The sequence below is a fragment of the Eschrichtius robustus genome, chromosome 9 (assembly GCF_028021215.1).
Source record: "Eschrichtius robustus isolate mEscRob2 chromosome 9, mEscRob2.pri, whole genome shotgun sequence".
In the NCBI taxonomy this organism is placed as follows: domain Eukaryota; kingdom Metazoa; phylum Chordata; class Mammalia; order Artiodactyla; family Eschrichtiidae; genus Eschrichtius; species Eschrichtius robustus.
Window position 1 is genome coordinate 16,268,521 of NC_090832.1, and position 15,730 is coordinate 16,284,250.

Sequence of the window (15,730 nt, forward strand, 5' to 3'; positions counted from 1 at the left end):
TTTAAAAGTGTAATCAACTTTTTTTTTTGAACAACGCAGATTTCAAAAATTAGGGCAATGGGATTTAAAATATTTGTACAATGTTAATGTATACTTTTAACCCAAATGTCATTTTTAAATACTACTTGGGAAAGGGTTGAAGCCTTCGTTAGAAAATAGAATTCTTAATTTAATTCTTAATTGAGAGCTTGATTTGGCTTTAATAAAATCAAATCTGTAAAAATCACCTTGTTTCAACAGGACCTCGCTAGGCTGGAACTTTTAAAAATGTTTTTATTGTTGTCCTTCATATTATGTAAAGAAGTCCTTCTAATAAGGAAAAATGAAATGCTAAAATATTTTAGAAATTATGAATACTAAAGATTAAAGAGACATTTCTTCTCTCTGACCAGAACATATATTAATTCAATTCTTTTCAAGAGAAAAGTTCATAGATAGAATTAAATTCATTATTTCCATCTTTACCCATTTATTGATGCTCCCCTAAAATCCATTCCTCTTTATTTAACATTTAAAAAAAAAATTTTTTTTTTTTTTTTTGCCATGCCACGCAGCATGCAGGATCTTAGTTCCCTGACCAGGGGTCAAACCTGTGCCCCCTGCAGTGGAAGCGTGGAGTCTCAACCACTAGACCGCCAGGGAAGTCCCTAAAAATTTTAATTCAAAAAGTTTAAAGTCCAAGAGCAATGCTTGGCATAGCATTTGTCTGTACCAATCAGATGCCACTTAGTTTGTCTTACCAGATTTATAAACTGTCCCCTCAACCGGACTGCAAACTTCTTGAGAGTAAGGGCCTTTTTCTATCCCCAAGACCTAAAAAAGGGACTCACATAGAGTAAAATGTTGATAATGGCTAGGAAGGATACAGACTAGTGAATAAGTTGAAGAATTAATTTAAAGTCCTAAAGAATACTTGATGTTTGAAACTACCGCCCGCAAATGACAGAGTCCTGGATCAGAAGCGTTCATGGCCTGAGTCCAGAAGCAACAGTAACAACAGCAAACTGAAGCCAGCAACAAATTCACAAGTTTTGGCCACCAACTAATGCAAGTTTCCTGTACCTAAGACCCTGCCCAAGAAGAGACACTGGTAACAACATGCATGCATAATTTTTTAAAAGCCATTTTCAAAGAAGTAATATTTGAGACTTTAACTTAAGATGTGGGGAGAGGTGCCTCATCCCCTCCCCCTCACTAAGGATCTATTTGCCAGAATCATACACACTTGCACACAGCAGAGGGAAGGGCTTTGCTGGGAGTGCTAGTTCTGCTAGCTCTAGAGCTTATATCTCTTCAAGTTCTAGAACCCTTAGAAAAACTAAGATCCTAATATAAAGGTATAAAATCACAACATTTAAGCAAGATCCCAAAGTGTTACTGCCTTCTTAGAAACTCATTTTACAGTCGTTATATTAATAAATCTATTTCTAGGTAATGGATGGGTTTTGGTAAATTTATCCTCAACCCTGTTCTTTCTTGACATTAAGTCAGTGCGTTCATTCATTCTTTCATTCATTCAGCACTTATTGTACATCTACAAGAGGCCCTGTGTTAAGCAAAGAACAATAGTAAATGAGGTGTAGCTCTTGTCCTTGAGAAACGCAGTCACATTGCACAAATGCACAGTTAGATTAATGCTCTTAACCTGCTCAGATTTCACAAAATAGAGCATCAGAGAAACCACCTTTTCTCTGTGATCTCGGCGTTGTGCACCTGGTGGACACGCGATTCTTCTACGTTCAAACACCGCCAGTGCCTTTCACTTTTAACTTTATTTGGCAAAGCAGCACTGCATCAACTGTTCAGTGACTAGGACGCAGCTTACACAGCATGTTAAATCCACGTACATTATGAGCAGCAAATCAGAAACAGGAAAACAATACTGAGCTACAAGTCTCCTAGAATTTTTAAAGAGAGAAAGGAAGAACTATGTCAGTTATGTCCAATCTGAACAGCTGAGTGTTTTAAGGGACATCACCTGTCATCTTCTTAAGTTTTAATATTTACAAATGCTTAGTTTTAAGGTAACAAAGCAGCCGATTGTATCTACAACATGCTATTCTATGACACCACATCAAAAGCTTTAAAAAGGAAGCTCATCTCTATTTTCTTAGTAGCATCTAACATACACCCAAAAACCAAGAATCTTAACTTATGAATGGTGGTGTTACCTGATGCACAAAAGCAATCTGATAAATTAACATCTGAACAGAATTAAGTGTCTAAGAAAAGAAAAACCACTCCTCAAAAATCAATTCACAAACTATGTTTTCCATTTTGCAGAACCCTTTCTTTTAACATTTAAAGTAAAACGTGGGCATGTTAAAGTAATAATACACAAATTTATATTTGCATCTTTCTTCTACCAATTTGGCTTCTGTGCCTCTTTGAAGAATTAGAAACCCCACAAAACCACACATTTTCATGCTGAAAATAGTGTAAGAAAGTCCAAAACAAGCTGTGATGCTGTTGATTTTCAAAAGCTTTGAGGACTGAGATGAGCAATCCACTGTAATATTATATACTGGTCAAGCTGATGTTGCTTTTACAGTTCGTCCCTGGGGGGGAGAAAAGGAGAGAAATATATAAGTAGGAGTTACATATTACAAAACTTGGCTTTCTAATAATTTAGATACAACTAATAAATCAGTAAGAATACACTGATCCCCAAGCATTATTAAAAACAAAAACTAAAACAAAACTGAGCAAATGATCCAAGTCAAAGCAAAAATGGAAATCAGCCATTTCAGACATCCTTCGTGCTACTCCAGAATGAAGAATGAAAACTAAAGGACCTGAATTCTTTATTTTTTAATTCAAAAGTAACTTTCTTCCTTCAAGACCAAATATTCAGAGAAATGATAACTTTTAGATCCAGGATCTTGCTAATACTATTTATTGTAAAATAATAACGAGTATTTAGAGTTCAGATAATTCTTTACAGCTACATTCACAAAATTGGACAAAAATTTAGTCTTTTGTTTAGGGTATCTGTTAGCAATTGTCGAGTGGGTCAATCTCAACCCAAACTCTTTGTGAGAAAACGCATCATCTGTAGGTATAATATACCTGTCAGCTGATTTCATAAGGCAGCTTTATCAGCTCCAAAAGAAACCATTCGCTCAGCCAGGTGCAGCACTGTACCAGCAACTGCCAGTGAGAGGAAGGAAGGAATAAAAATGCAGTCTAAAATAAATTGTATGGTATATAAATTATACCTCAATAAAGCTGTTAAAAGTGAAAAAATAAAGCTACCAGAAAAGCCTAAAAGCTTCTTATTTGAGGGTAATCTGAGTTAAAAAAAAAACATTGTTAAAGATTCAAGTACTTTAGGGGTAAAGAAGTATGATGTTTGCAACTAAATCTCAAATGACTTAGGAAAAAATGTTACATGTATGTATATATATAAAGAGGGAGTGAAAAGGAATGTGGAAAAATGTTAATAATCGATAACTCTGGATGAAGAGATTCAGGAGCTCTTTGTACTATTCTTGCAACTTGTCTATAATAAAATTTTTTAAGTTTTTTAAAAGCTGTTAAAATAAATTTGAAGGGAAGGTAAATAAAGAGCTAAAATTTCCCAGGTAGGTGAATTAAGGGATTATTGGCCAGTACAGTATTTTTTATAAAATATGAATTTATGAATTGTGCAAGAAAATATTTTTAAAATGACTTCTCCCATAAGCTGTGTTTGTCATACAGCACTGGATTATCTGTTAAATGATAAGTTATCAGTTCTTGTTCCTCTTAATATAGTCTTCCAAATAATTTAAGTACTGTAATTCTCATAAAACAGCTTTTACTTAAATTCATGCAAGCATTAAAGTACTTAATCTTCAAAGAGTTCACTTGCAAAGTGCTCTATTCATAAATTAAATTCACTTGTGCTTTTTAAAATATGGATTAAAGATACTATTGTTGTTTTTTAATAATTTTACATTTTATTTACCTGTTGCAAGGCATTAAGGATTTTGTCAGTAAATATCCTTATTGCCCAGCAATACACTACATATCCTCTCCATTTAAAAATTTTTTTGAAAAGGGAAAAGGATAAAAACTCTCAACAACCTGGGTATAGAGGGAACGTACCTCAACATAATAAAGGCCACATATGACAAGCTCACAGCTAACATCATATTCAACGGTGAAAAGCTGAGAGCTTTTCCTCTAAAATCAGGAACAAGACAAGGATGCCCACTCTCGCCACTTTTATTCAACATAGTACTGGAAATCCTAGCCAGAGCAATTAGGCAAGAAAAAGAAATAAAAGGCATCAAAATCGGAAAGAAAGAGGTAAAACTGTCTCTCTTTGCAGACGACAACTAACTAAAATTAGCTGTTTCTATATACTAATAATAAACTATCAAAAGAAAAATTAAGAAAACAATCTTATTTACAATTATATCAAAAAGAATAAAATATCTAGAAATAAATTTAACCAAAGAGGTGAAAGAGTTGTACACTGAAAACTATAGAAAGTTAATGAAAGACACTGAAGATGATACAAATAAATGTAAATATATTCTGTACTCATGGATTGGAAGAATTAATGTCGTTAAAATATCCATACCACCGAAAGCAATCTACTGATTCAATATAATCCCTATCAAAATTCCAATGACATTTTTCACAGAAATAGAACAATCCTAAAACTTGTATAGAACCACAAGAGACTCCAAATAGCCAAAGCAATCTTTAGAAAGAACAAGAAGACTGGAGGCATCACACTTCCTGATTTCCAACTATATTACAAAGCTATGGTAATCAAAACAGTATGGTATTTGGCATAAAAACAGACACAGAGACCAATGGAACAAAGAAATAAACCCATGCATATATGGTCCATTAATTAAGGAGCCAAGAATATACAATGGAGAAACAGTCTCTTCAATAAATGGTGTTGGGAAAACTGGACAGCCACATGAAAAAGAATGAAACTGGACCCCTATCTTATACCACACACAAAAAAATTAACTCAAAATGGATTCAAGACTTGGATGTAAGATCTAAACTTACTGTGGTGATCATTTTGCAATATATACATCTATCAAATCACTATGTTGTACACCTAAAACTAATACAATGCTATATGTCAATTATATCTCAATATAACTGGAAAAGATCATATTGTTAAAAAATGTTTAATGATGTGGGACAATGTTGATGACATTTTATTAAATAAAAAGAGATTACAAAATAATGCTACCATATGATCTCAGGATTACAAAAGAGATTTATACAGATCTATGGATAAAAGAAGAAAAAATCTACAAAATGTTAATAAGAGGTTATCTCTAGATTCTGGGATTATGGGTGACTTTTATTCTTTGTATTTTTTTTCCTATTTTTACAATGCATATACATTACTTTGGTAGTCAGGAACAGTATTGTTGAAAACAAATAGAAGGCTATTTATAGCACCCCCCTCCAAAAAAAAGGAAAAGAAATCAAGTTTACAGACCTGAGTTTGTAACATTTAGAGTGCCAAGGAAAACCAAAAATTTGCTGCCATGGCAAGTATAACCTTGTCACATCCTAAGACTCCAAAATCCATTAACCTTATTAATTTTTCCTAATATTTAAAATTCTACATAACCATATTTTTCTTTATCTGACTTACATGCATAGATCATTTACAGTAAAAAATAGTACATCCTAAATTTCTAAAAAGGCTCTTTAAAATTGTATATATGTGCTAATATTTCATTAGATTAATAACTGTATATATTTGTTACTTTATAATAAGTAATTATACATAATTTAATTATTAGGTTAATAACTCTAAGTTACTAACATTTAGTATTATATATTCTTTATCAAGAACAACTGAAAATATGTACTACCAGGAAGTAACAATCAAAATCCATGAACATTTTCTAATTAATGGGCTTCCTGAGGTAATAAAAGCTTTGTACAATTAACTTTGTACAAAGCATTATGAGAGACATAAAAAGAATTCCAAAAGCAACAGAATATATTCCTGCCTTTAAGGATGCAAAATATATCATAATGCTATAACATATGTAAAGAAATTAAAAAGGGACAGTACAGAACAATATGGAACACAGGATCAGCTGGATATCCTAGGACCTAAACTGTCAATCCTAGAAATGCCAGTCAATTCATAACATTTTTTTCATGTGTACATGGCACTTTAAGAAGACATCGATAGACAAAGTACTTATGGAATGAGCACCCTGAAACATTCCTCAGTTTCACAAACCAGAGATGGACTTATTCCTCTGACTCTTGTGGCTAATAAAAACAAAAATAAAATAAAACTTACCAGAAGATTAACAAAATGTTGATTTCTAGATATATAAAATAAATATACTTGTATAAAATAAAATACAAATTTAAAACTCATTAAGTTTACAAAGCAACTAATACAACTATTACATATCCATAGTCTTGAACATAATACCACAGATTCTAAGTCTATAGCCTATCTCTCTGACATTCTCTCCCCTTTTATTAATCCACCAAAATTACAAGGAACATTTTTCCAAGTATAAAGGGACAAAAGTCTACATTCAAGTTTTGGGCTTTATTTGGCACTAGAATTCAGCATGCCCACTAAGTTCTCTTTTTTTTTCCATCTAGTTTCTATCACACCTTCCAAGAAAAGATTGGATCTCACTCTCACAGAGCACTCCAACTAGCTCTGGATGCCTCAGTTAGAGAAGGATGGAAAGCTGGTGAGAAACAACAGAATGTTCGTAAGAAAGCACTATGATGAGTTCTTGAATTAATCCTGAAGAAAATCTGAAAGAACAGAAATCATCTAGCCTGGCAAGAAACTGACTAGGGAGCTTTTTACATAATTCTCATGTGAGCTGAGAAAATGTAAGCAACGCTTTTTAACCACATTCTATCCTTACCACCACTGCCTTAATTCAGGCCACCATCACTGTACCCCTGACTTGCTACGGGTACCTCCTATTTCTGACCCTAGTTTTGTCCCTTTCCAATCTACTCTCTACCCCACTGCCAGAATTATCTTTCTGAAATGGAATTCTGATTGCTTCACTGCCTGGCTTAAACAGTCACTCCCTACCACCCTCAAGGCAGAGTCAACACACCACACTCTAATTGCCTATTTGTCTTGTCTTTGGATTTTTTTTGGATCCTCTACTTGACTGTTAGTTCCATGAGAATGGTCAGTTTCAAATTCACAGCTGTATATTCCTGGCCCTAAAGCAGTGCCTACATAGTGGGCACGCACACACTTGTTGAATTAATGATGTATTAAGAAGGTCCTCACACTGAAAAATATTTAACAAATTTAACGACAGAACAAATTGCCAAAGAAAAGTATTAGATATTGCTTTTCCAAAGGCAATTTAAAATAAAGGCTTTTTTCTTTTTTTTTCCTGTCTAGAACAGTTTAAGCATAGATTAGCCTGACGGGGATAGAAATAGGGCACACAAAAACTAGATGTCCTCTCAAATCTATTCCACACCTAAATTTAAAAAGAAGCAGAGGGGGACTTCCCTGGTGGTGCAGTGGTTAAGAATCCGCCTGCCAATGCAGGGGACACAGGTTTGATCCCTGGTCCGGGAAGATCCCACATGCCGCAGAACAACTAAGCCCGTGCGCCACAACTACTGAGCCTGCACTCTAGAGCCCATGAGCCACAACTACTGAGCCCACGTGCCCCAACTACTGAAGCCGTCGTGCCTAGAGCCAGTGCACTGCAACAAGAGAAGCCACCACAATGAGAAGCTCACGCACCGCAATGAAGAGTAGCCCCTGCTCACCGCAACTGGAGAAAGCCAGCACGCAGCAACGAAGACCCAATGCAGCCAAAAATAAATTAATTAATTAGTTAATTTAAAAAAAATAAAAAGAAGCAGAGGTATTTGCTGCATGGGAGAAAAGGGGAAGGAAAGAGGTGGTGAGAGCTGACTTCAGACTACATCTGGCACAGGGCCTCTTCCTCTCTGACTTCCAGTTAAGTCTGCCCCATACGATGCCCTGGCAGAGAGAAGAGGGCGGGAGGAGAGAAAATTGAGGTGATTCATAGATGTGGGAGTAGCTGCTTCCCTCTATTGCTACAGCTCCTGTCAGTGACCACACCCCACCCCCGCTTCTGCTGTCCCTGCTCTCAGTGGGTTCCAGTAAAATTGTTTCCTTACCTTTAGGTCTAGAGTGGTAATAGCTTCCTACTATCACCCTGGGAACCCCTGGTCCCTGGGTATGTCACATTCTTTACTGGTTCCCATAACCTTTCCCATATTTCTTTGAATAGTCCCTTCATTAAAATCACTTCAAAATCCTAGCTGAGCACACTTTCTGTTTCCTGCCTGTGACCTTGACTGATAGTTTATGAACACAAACAGAAATAGCAGATTAATGGTCTCTTAAGATTTTAAGTTAACCGTTGATGTTTTACCCTTTCAAACATCCTATTTTCTAGTAATTTCTTTCAGTACAAATTTATTTTTTAATGTGGCAGTTGTTTTTTTCCAATTTCGTTTCCAGATTTTGTTTTACCTTTATATTCTTTAAACTTCATGATTTACAACTAAGTAACTGATTATCTCTGTAATTAGAACTACATCTTTGGATATAGGAAAACGTGTTTGAACAAACAGAAAATTTGCAATAGAAAAAATTAGAAAGTCCTCCTAGTACAACTAGAGAAAACTTTCCAATGATGCATACATGTAAAATTGCTCAATGTTTTAAAAAGTTGAAGGCCAAAAAGAAAACCAAGTGTATATATATATTTAAATATTTGGTAAATGATTGAACAATTGTCCATAGATTTAAAAATTATTCTAAATTTAATACAAATAGTTTAGTCTTATCAAGGGTAAAATACAGGTGTGTGGAAGCCTGAAGCTTATATAATTGGGTAAGGGGGGAACCTCTTTATGAAGGAAAAAAAAAGGTAGACTAAAAATAATACTATGCATATAAAATTTGGTATAAGGCCATGAAGGACCCAAAGCAAGTGAGAGCCCTGAAGCTTAAGTTTCATTAGCTTCAAGCTAAATCCGCCTCTGGTTATAAAAACAAAAATCCTTTTTGTAATTCCTTCATCATTAAATTATGGTACTAATAATGTGTATAAAAGGAGAAATTTTAAACTTATTAATGCAAATCTGAACTCTTACTTGATACCAAATTTCAGTAATTTCAGTGATATGTTTGCCCCTTTTATACAGCAGCAATCATACAATTATGTAGTTATATAACCACACTAGAAGCAAAATGAACTTCGTAACTATATCTGATTCTAATTGACAAGACTGATAGCTTTTTAAAACTTTTTTTTTTTAAAGAAGTGGCAGTGCTCCAGTTAGAATTCAAAGAAAATAGCTATAAATACATTAGGTGAAGAATTAAAATGCAATTCCTAGTAAGGTATCCCAGAAATGGCCAATCAAAATTAGTCAAAAGTAAAACTCAGTTTTGAACAAACTGAGTTAGATTCATTACCATTTTTGCCATTACCATTCATTCAAAAGGTGCCTTTCCTCTTTCCAGAAAACAAAACTGAGAGGTCTATTAAACCTATAATCACCAGTTTACTTATTAAGAAATCATCTTAAAATAAGTACATCTGTCAAATAAAAGTAGATTCTAAAACAAGGAAGCAGTAAGGCCTTTCTTATTTTGGCATTTAATTTCAAGTAGTCTTGGCTAATGTCACTCTTACTTACTGATCTCACTCCCTCCCACTGGAGAGAGTGGGAAGGGAAAGAAGGAAGAGAGGAAAAAGAGAAATCTTGGCTTCAAACGAAAAACCCAGATTATGTTGAGACATAGAGACAAAAGTGGGCATTAAAATGAGCCATGCTGTACTGAAGATTATGCTGCATGCTGCTGGCCCTTTGGGAAGGTGTGTGAGACCTGGGCACTCACGTACAGAATCCCCTCCCCTCTCCGGGAACTTAGAGTAGATTAAAAATTGGCCAGCCTGTTCTATAAAATGGTGAGTTTCTTCCTTATAGTGGTTCTGAAACAAGAGTGGAATGTAAAACAGGCACAGGTTGTCAGACGTCTATGAACCTGATTGAAAGAGAGAAATCAAGCTGAGAGGGAGAATGTCCTCTCTGGGATTCTGACACCTTTGAAAACTGGGACAAGAGTATCTTTTCCCTTCTTTCTCTTTACAACAATGGTATAATAGAGATGAACTGGGGCAGGAAATGATGACCCCTTCTCTTGAGATGACAGCCTTTGTTTCCATGACCGTACAGCAGCTATAAAAACGAGTTGCAAATATAGAAACAGGGTGGCTGATACTAAAATAATTTTAGAGAGTGTGGCTGAAAGCCTCTTTAAAAAGAAAAACACCTTTGTGCCAACCAAGTCTCACCCCCTTTTCCCAAAGATGAGTTAAATCAAAAGAAGGACAGACCATGCAAAATTTTTCTACGTTTTTAATGTAGTGGATTTCTGATGTTAAAATGGAGCAGCAGAAAGGTGACAACCAAAAAAGCGGCTCTTGTAGTCTAATCTCTTAAAATCCACACCCTTTCACCTTGCATGTGTGGAAGAAGAAAGAGCAGAAGATAAAATCACTTCCACCTGGACCACTGCTTTTCTTTATCTGTTAAAGGCACGTATATCACTCCCATCAGAGGTTTCATTTTGACACTGCCATCTTGTAGCTTGTCATACTGCTCCAACATCTGGTTTCCACCTGCAGGACCAACTGGCAATATCAATCTTCCACCAGGCTTTAACTGGTCTATTAGCTAAAAGAAAAAGAAAAGCACATACACACCAAGCTATAGATTTTATGTTAACAGTCATTTTATATCACTATACACAACTTTCAGTGTCCACGGGCAGAAAGCAGAAATGTACTTTATTTAGTACATACAGACTTCCATTGCTAAACCTGTTACTCAATTACCCACTCACTCATTTACCTACTGACCTTCCCTACTACAGTACAAATGCTCTGACGACAGGGACTGTGTCTTATTCATCTTTGTGCCCTTAGCATCTAACACAGTACCTGGTACAACTGCAGTGCTCAAAATGTTTGAGTTGAACCACATAATGTAGGACTATCCTCTTGGGAAGGTCAAAGGCAAAACAGGAAATTTCAATTCCTGTATGCCTATTTTGAATCTTTATAGTTTGGAGGGGAGGAGGGGAAGTGTAGAAAATCAGCAAGGAATCCCTATCCTATCTAAGAATTTAAGGCATCACTGAACCAAAAATAAGGGAACCTTGGTTTTATGACTGAACTTAGGATTACTGGCACCATGACATGACGAAGGAAGGTAGGCCTGGAGTCTCTGCAGCATTAGGACGAGGACGCCCTGTCAATGAAGAATCAAAACTACTCTGTGAAAGCCCCTCTAGTCAGAAAATTTTTAAGTCACATGTCACAATTTGAATGTAGCCTGACAGGTGACCACTGATCAAAAACAGTAAGGAAGAAACCTTACTTTGGATAGTATTATCCCAGGGAAGGGTGTCTTTAATTAAAATTTTTGTTGTCAGCAAGTCTACCTTATTTTTTCCCTTTTAATTTTTCTAAATGTCAAGGTTTTTAATGAAAAAATAGCAGACTTCTTCCCCCTACTCCAATCTTGCTCCCTAAATCCACTCATTTTAAATCCTTTTAGCTGTCTTCTTTTGTAGTGCTTACTTCTAAAGCATGTCTTTTATTTTTTTTAACTGAAATATAATTGGCATATAAATATTGTATTAATTTTAGGTGTACAACATAAAGATCTGATATATGTATATAATGTGAAATGATCACCACAATAAGTTTAATTAACATCCATTATCACACATAGTTACAATTTTTTTTCTTGGTATTTTTTCCAAAAAAAAATTTTTTTTTTCTTGATGAGAACTTTTAAGGTTTACTCTCTTAGCAACTTTCAATTATATGGTATAGTATTAGTAACTTTGGTCACCATGCTGTATAATATTTCCTTTTTTATTTCAAATCATATGCTAGATGAGGACTAAGCTCTCATACATAAACAGCTGTCCCTCAGTATCCAAGGGGGATTGGTTCCAGGACCTTACTTCTGATACCAAAATCCGCAGACACTCAAGTTCCTTATATAAAATGGTATAATATTTGCATATAACCTATATATCCCATATACTTTAAATCATCTCTAGATTACTTATTATACCTAATACAATGCTAATACCATGTAAATACCAGGTGTGACAAATTCAAGTTTTGCTTTTTGGAACTTTCTGAAATTTTTTTTTCTGAGTATTTCGATCCATGATTGGTTGAATCCTTGAATGTGGAACCCTCAGATACAGAGGGCCAACTATATTCTGCTCCTTTCCCCCAATCCAACCAATATCATAATTTTTTATTAAAACCATTTTCAGCTATGACTGTGTAAATGTAATTTGCAGCTGAGCCAAGAGGTACCCAATGATTGTTTCCTTTCTTATATAATAGCTGTTTTCCCTGCAGTTAAAAACTGAAGGTTTTTCTTTTTTCATTCACTTAATTTTCTTCGCAACTGTTTCTAAATCTTGGTACCCTCCCAGCTTCTTAATGAAATTTTCACACAGTCAAATCTATCTAATTAGTGCCTGCCTTCCTTTTTTTTTTTTTAACTGCTCTTTTTTCTTTTTTGGTAGGCTCCCTTCTAGTACCTTCCTCCTCTGCTCTAAATCTGGACGGGTTATTCTCCAGGCCTGCTGCATAGCGTTCATACTGGGACTTCCTTTGCAATAATCCTGGAATCCTGGGAACTCTTACCACCTCTCTCTTGAACAAGATGTCCTACTTTCCTAGATACCATGGCTGCTTCTTTTCGGTTTTTCCTATGTCTCTCTACTCCCTCATTTTTTGATGATATAATTAAAGCAATTCCTCCAGAAGTATTCTGTGAAACAGTATGTGGAATATTTTTAAAGACAGAGATTGAGATGGGCAAATCTAAAATTATCTTTATTCTATGTATTTAGTGATATGTGTGGGTATAGAATTCAAGATTGGAAATCATTTTCAATTCAGAATTGTGATGGTTTGCCTCTGACTTGTTCATTCTAATGTTGTTTTTCTATAGTCTGATGCTTTTCTGATTACTGACCCTTAAACGGATTATCTATTTTGTTTTTCTGGAAACTTTTGGAATATTCTCTTTATCTGTAACATTCTGAAATTTCATGGTGATATTGTGGCTTTCTTTTTTTTTTTTTTTTTTTTAAATTCATGGTACTAGGCACTCAATAGATCTTTTCAAACTATAGAATCATGTCTTTCAGTTCTCAGAAATTTTCTTAGGGCTTAGGGCTAACTGTTCCTCATAAAGAATTTCAAGTAGCAGCCCCTCTTTTCAGGCCAAAGCGTCATCTCTGGTTTCCAAGGTCCTGATGCCTCCAATTTCTAAGCTTTTTCTGAGTTCTGCAGAGCAAACTGCTTCTGCATTGATACCCCTCTCTGCAGTCTCTTTGGTTCAACTTCCTTCACCCTTCCAGGTCAGTTATTACTCTAACTGCTTTCTGTCTTCACACACTGTAGAGTTCAGGATTGAAGGTATAATCTCCTAGATAACTGAATATGGAGTTCGTGTTTCCGTTTCTTGTTTTTCTAGTTGTTTTGGGGTGATATCCAAAGGAGGCATAAATATCTTTATTCTCTTAAAACTGGAAAGCCCCTTCAGCATGCCTATCTTCAAATTTAATCAGATGTAAAGAGCCTCCCCACTCAGTAATACTTCCAAGTGCTACTACAAATGTTCAAATTCGTTCTGAGCTAAAGCCAGAAATACCCTTTGAGATCATCTTAGGGTCTTAGTGGGGAAGATGAGCCCTGTACCCAAGACCTTTCATTTAAACACAGTTCTGTTTCAGATTTTAGTTGTTCCTACTAGGCTGCCAATATTAAAAAAAAAAAAAAAAAAAAAAAGTTTAAAAAGTTAAAAAATCTACTGATCATGTGTTCATATATGAAAATTCATTACGTTATTCACTTATGACTTGTACACCTTTCTACATCATGTTAATACTTCAATTAAAATATGTTAAAACCACTGGTTTGGTCTTTTTTTCAAACAGATAACAGGGTCAGAGAAAACAGTTGATTTTCCTAAGGTCATTCAGCCAATGAATAACAAGTCAGTGACCAGAACAAATCCCCTAACTTTCAGCTTCTCATAACTGTGTAAACACACAAAAAAAACCACTTGCAGGTTGGGGAGTAGATGAGACTGGGCAGAAAAGACAGTGTCACTTTTAGCCCCTTGCCATCTAGTCAAGAACTATGAAAAAATCACATGTAATAGAAACCTAAGCCAAGGAATATTTGGGCTGACATAAGTTTATCAGAGTCTTACTAAAACGAAAACTCAATTTTGTACTTAAATATTTCCTTGACTACGTAATATATATTACTACTGGAATATCCTTCCCTCTCACTGCAACTATGCAAACGCTACTAGTCTTTAAGATTCAGTCCAAATTCCATTCCTATAAGAAGTCTCCTTGACTATTCTATGCAACATACTCTCCCCCCCTTGAACTCCTACAGTACATGTTTTCTTTTCCCTTCAATGTCTATCATACACTGATACATGTATGACACAGCTTTTCTAGAACATAAGGTTTGTGAGGATAAATGTATGACAAATACTTCCTGGTCTTACCCATGCACCTAACATAGTCTTGCACATTCTGGTATTTAACAATACACCAAGTGATTATCAGATCATGAACTCCAGAGGGACTGTCCCAATTCTATTGGTGTACTAGTTCTTAGCCGAATCAAATAGTGCTTTAAATAAGACAGCCATGAGCTGGGGCTTAGCAATTTTCATGTCATTTATACAACTGTCTGCATATGAAAAAAAACTGCCTACTAACTGCAACTAAAATGCACAGCGTTTCAATTATAAAAAAGTTGAGCATAACTATCAACCAAAAAGAAAAAAAAAAGCACAACGTAACATAGATGATATTTCGAACATCAATAGAAGTCATTTCCTATAAATTTTTAAGAGCTTTAGTTGAATAAAGCATGCAAACACAGAAAAAACCCAACTCACTGCCTGAGGCACAACTGGGGCTGCAGCTCCTACATGAATACCATCATAAGGGGCTTCTTCGGCATATCCCATTCTTCCATCCCCCACTGAAAGAAAAAAAAATGCTTTAAAAATCTGTTCAGATAGAACTACCCAGTGTGAAGAATTATAGGAGATTCAAAGCAGGGAAAGGATAGATTTTTAGATAAATGATGCTGGGACAACTGGATATTCAAAGAAAAAATAGATACTTGGACCCCTACCTCACACATACACAAAAATGAACGTCACAAAGATCAAAGGTCTAAATGTGAAAAGTTAAAATGACAGTGCTTCTGAGAACTAATATAAGGACATATCTTCATGATTTCAGAGTACCTTAAACAGGATACAAAAAGCACCAGGAAAAAATTGGTTAAGTCTGACTACATTAAAATTAAGAATTTCTATTTATCAAAAAAGTACAGTATGAGAGTGAAAAGGCAGTTCACAGAGTGGGAGAAGAGATTGATAATATGTATAAATAGACACAGGGCTAGTCTATAGAAGTCCTACAAATCAAAGAAAAATATACGTAACTCAATATCTGAATAGGCATTTCACAAAAGAGGAAATCCAAATGGCCAAACATATGAAATAGTGTTCAACCTCACTGAGTAATAGGAAAATACAAAATTAAAATCACAGAGATACTGCCATACATTAAGTGGGCAAAAAGAAAAATCTAATAATACCAAGTACTGGTAGA

At 35.1% G+C, this 15,730-nt stretch overlaps 1 protein-coding gene across 3 annotated transcripts in view; it reads right to left on the reverse strand.

Annotated features, from left to right (window-relative positions):
- Window positions 1–1,753: 1,753 nt before the first annotated feature.
- Window positions 1,754–15,730, reverse strand: part of PCMT1 (protein-L-isoaspartate (D-aspartate) O-methyltransferase) — a 47,004-nt gene continuing 33,027 nt past the window's right edge. The window contains exons 6-9 of one of the 3 annotated variants that reach the window (XM_068551289.1): window positions 15,004–15,089; window positions 10,544–10,713; window positions 4,090–4,233; window positions 1,754–2,558 (exon numbers count right to left, since the gene is read on the reverse strand). In XM_068551289.1, coding sequence (XP_068407390.1) covers window positions 2,546–2,558; window positions 4,090–4,233; window positions 10,544–10,713; window positions 15,004–15,089 — 413 coding nt within the window. In that variant the 3' untranslated portion in view covers window positions 1,754–2,545. Of the gene's footprint in view, window positions 2,559–4,089; window positions 4,234–10,496; window positions 10,714–15,003; window positions 15,090–15,730 lie in introns of all 3 variants that reach the window. The other 2 variants (XM_068551290.1, XM_068551291.1) reach the window with 2 other exon arrangements.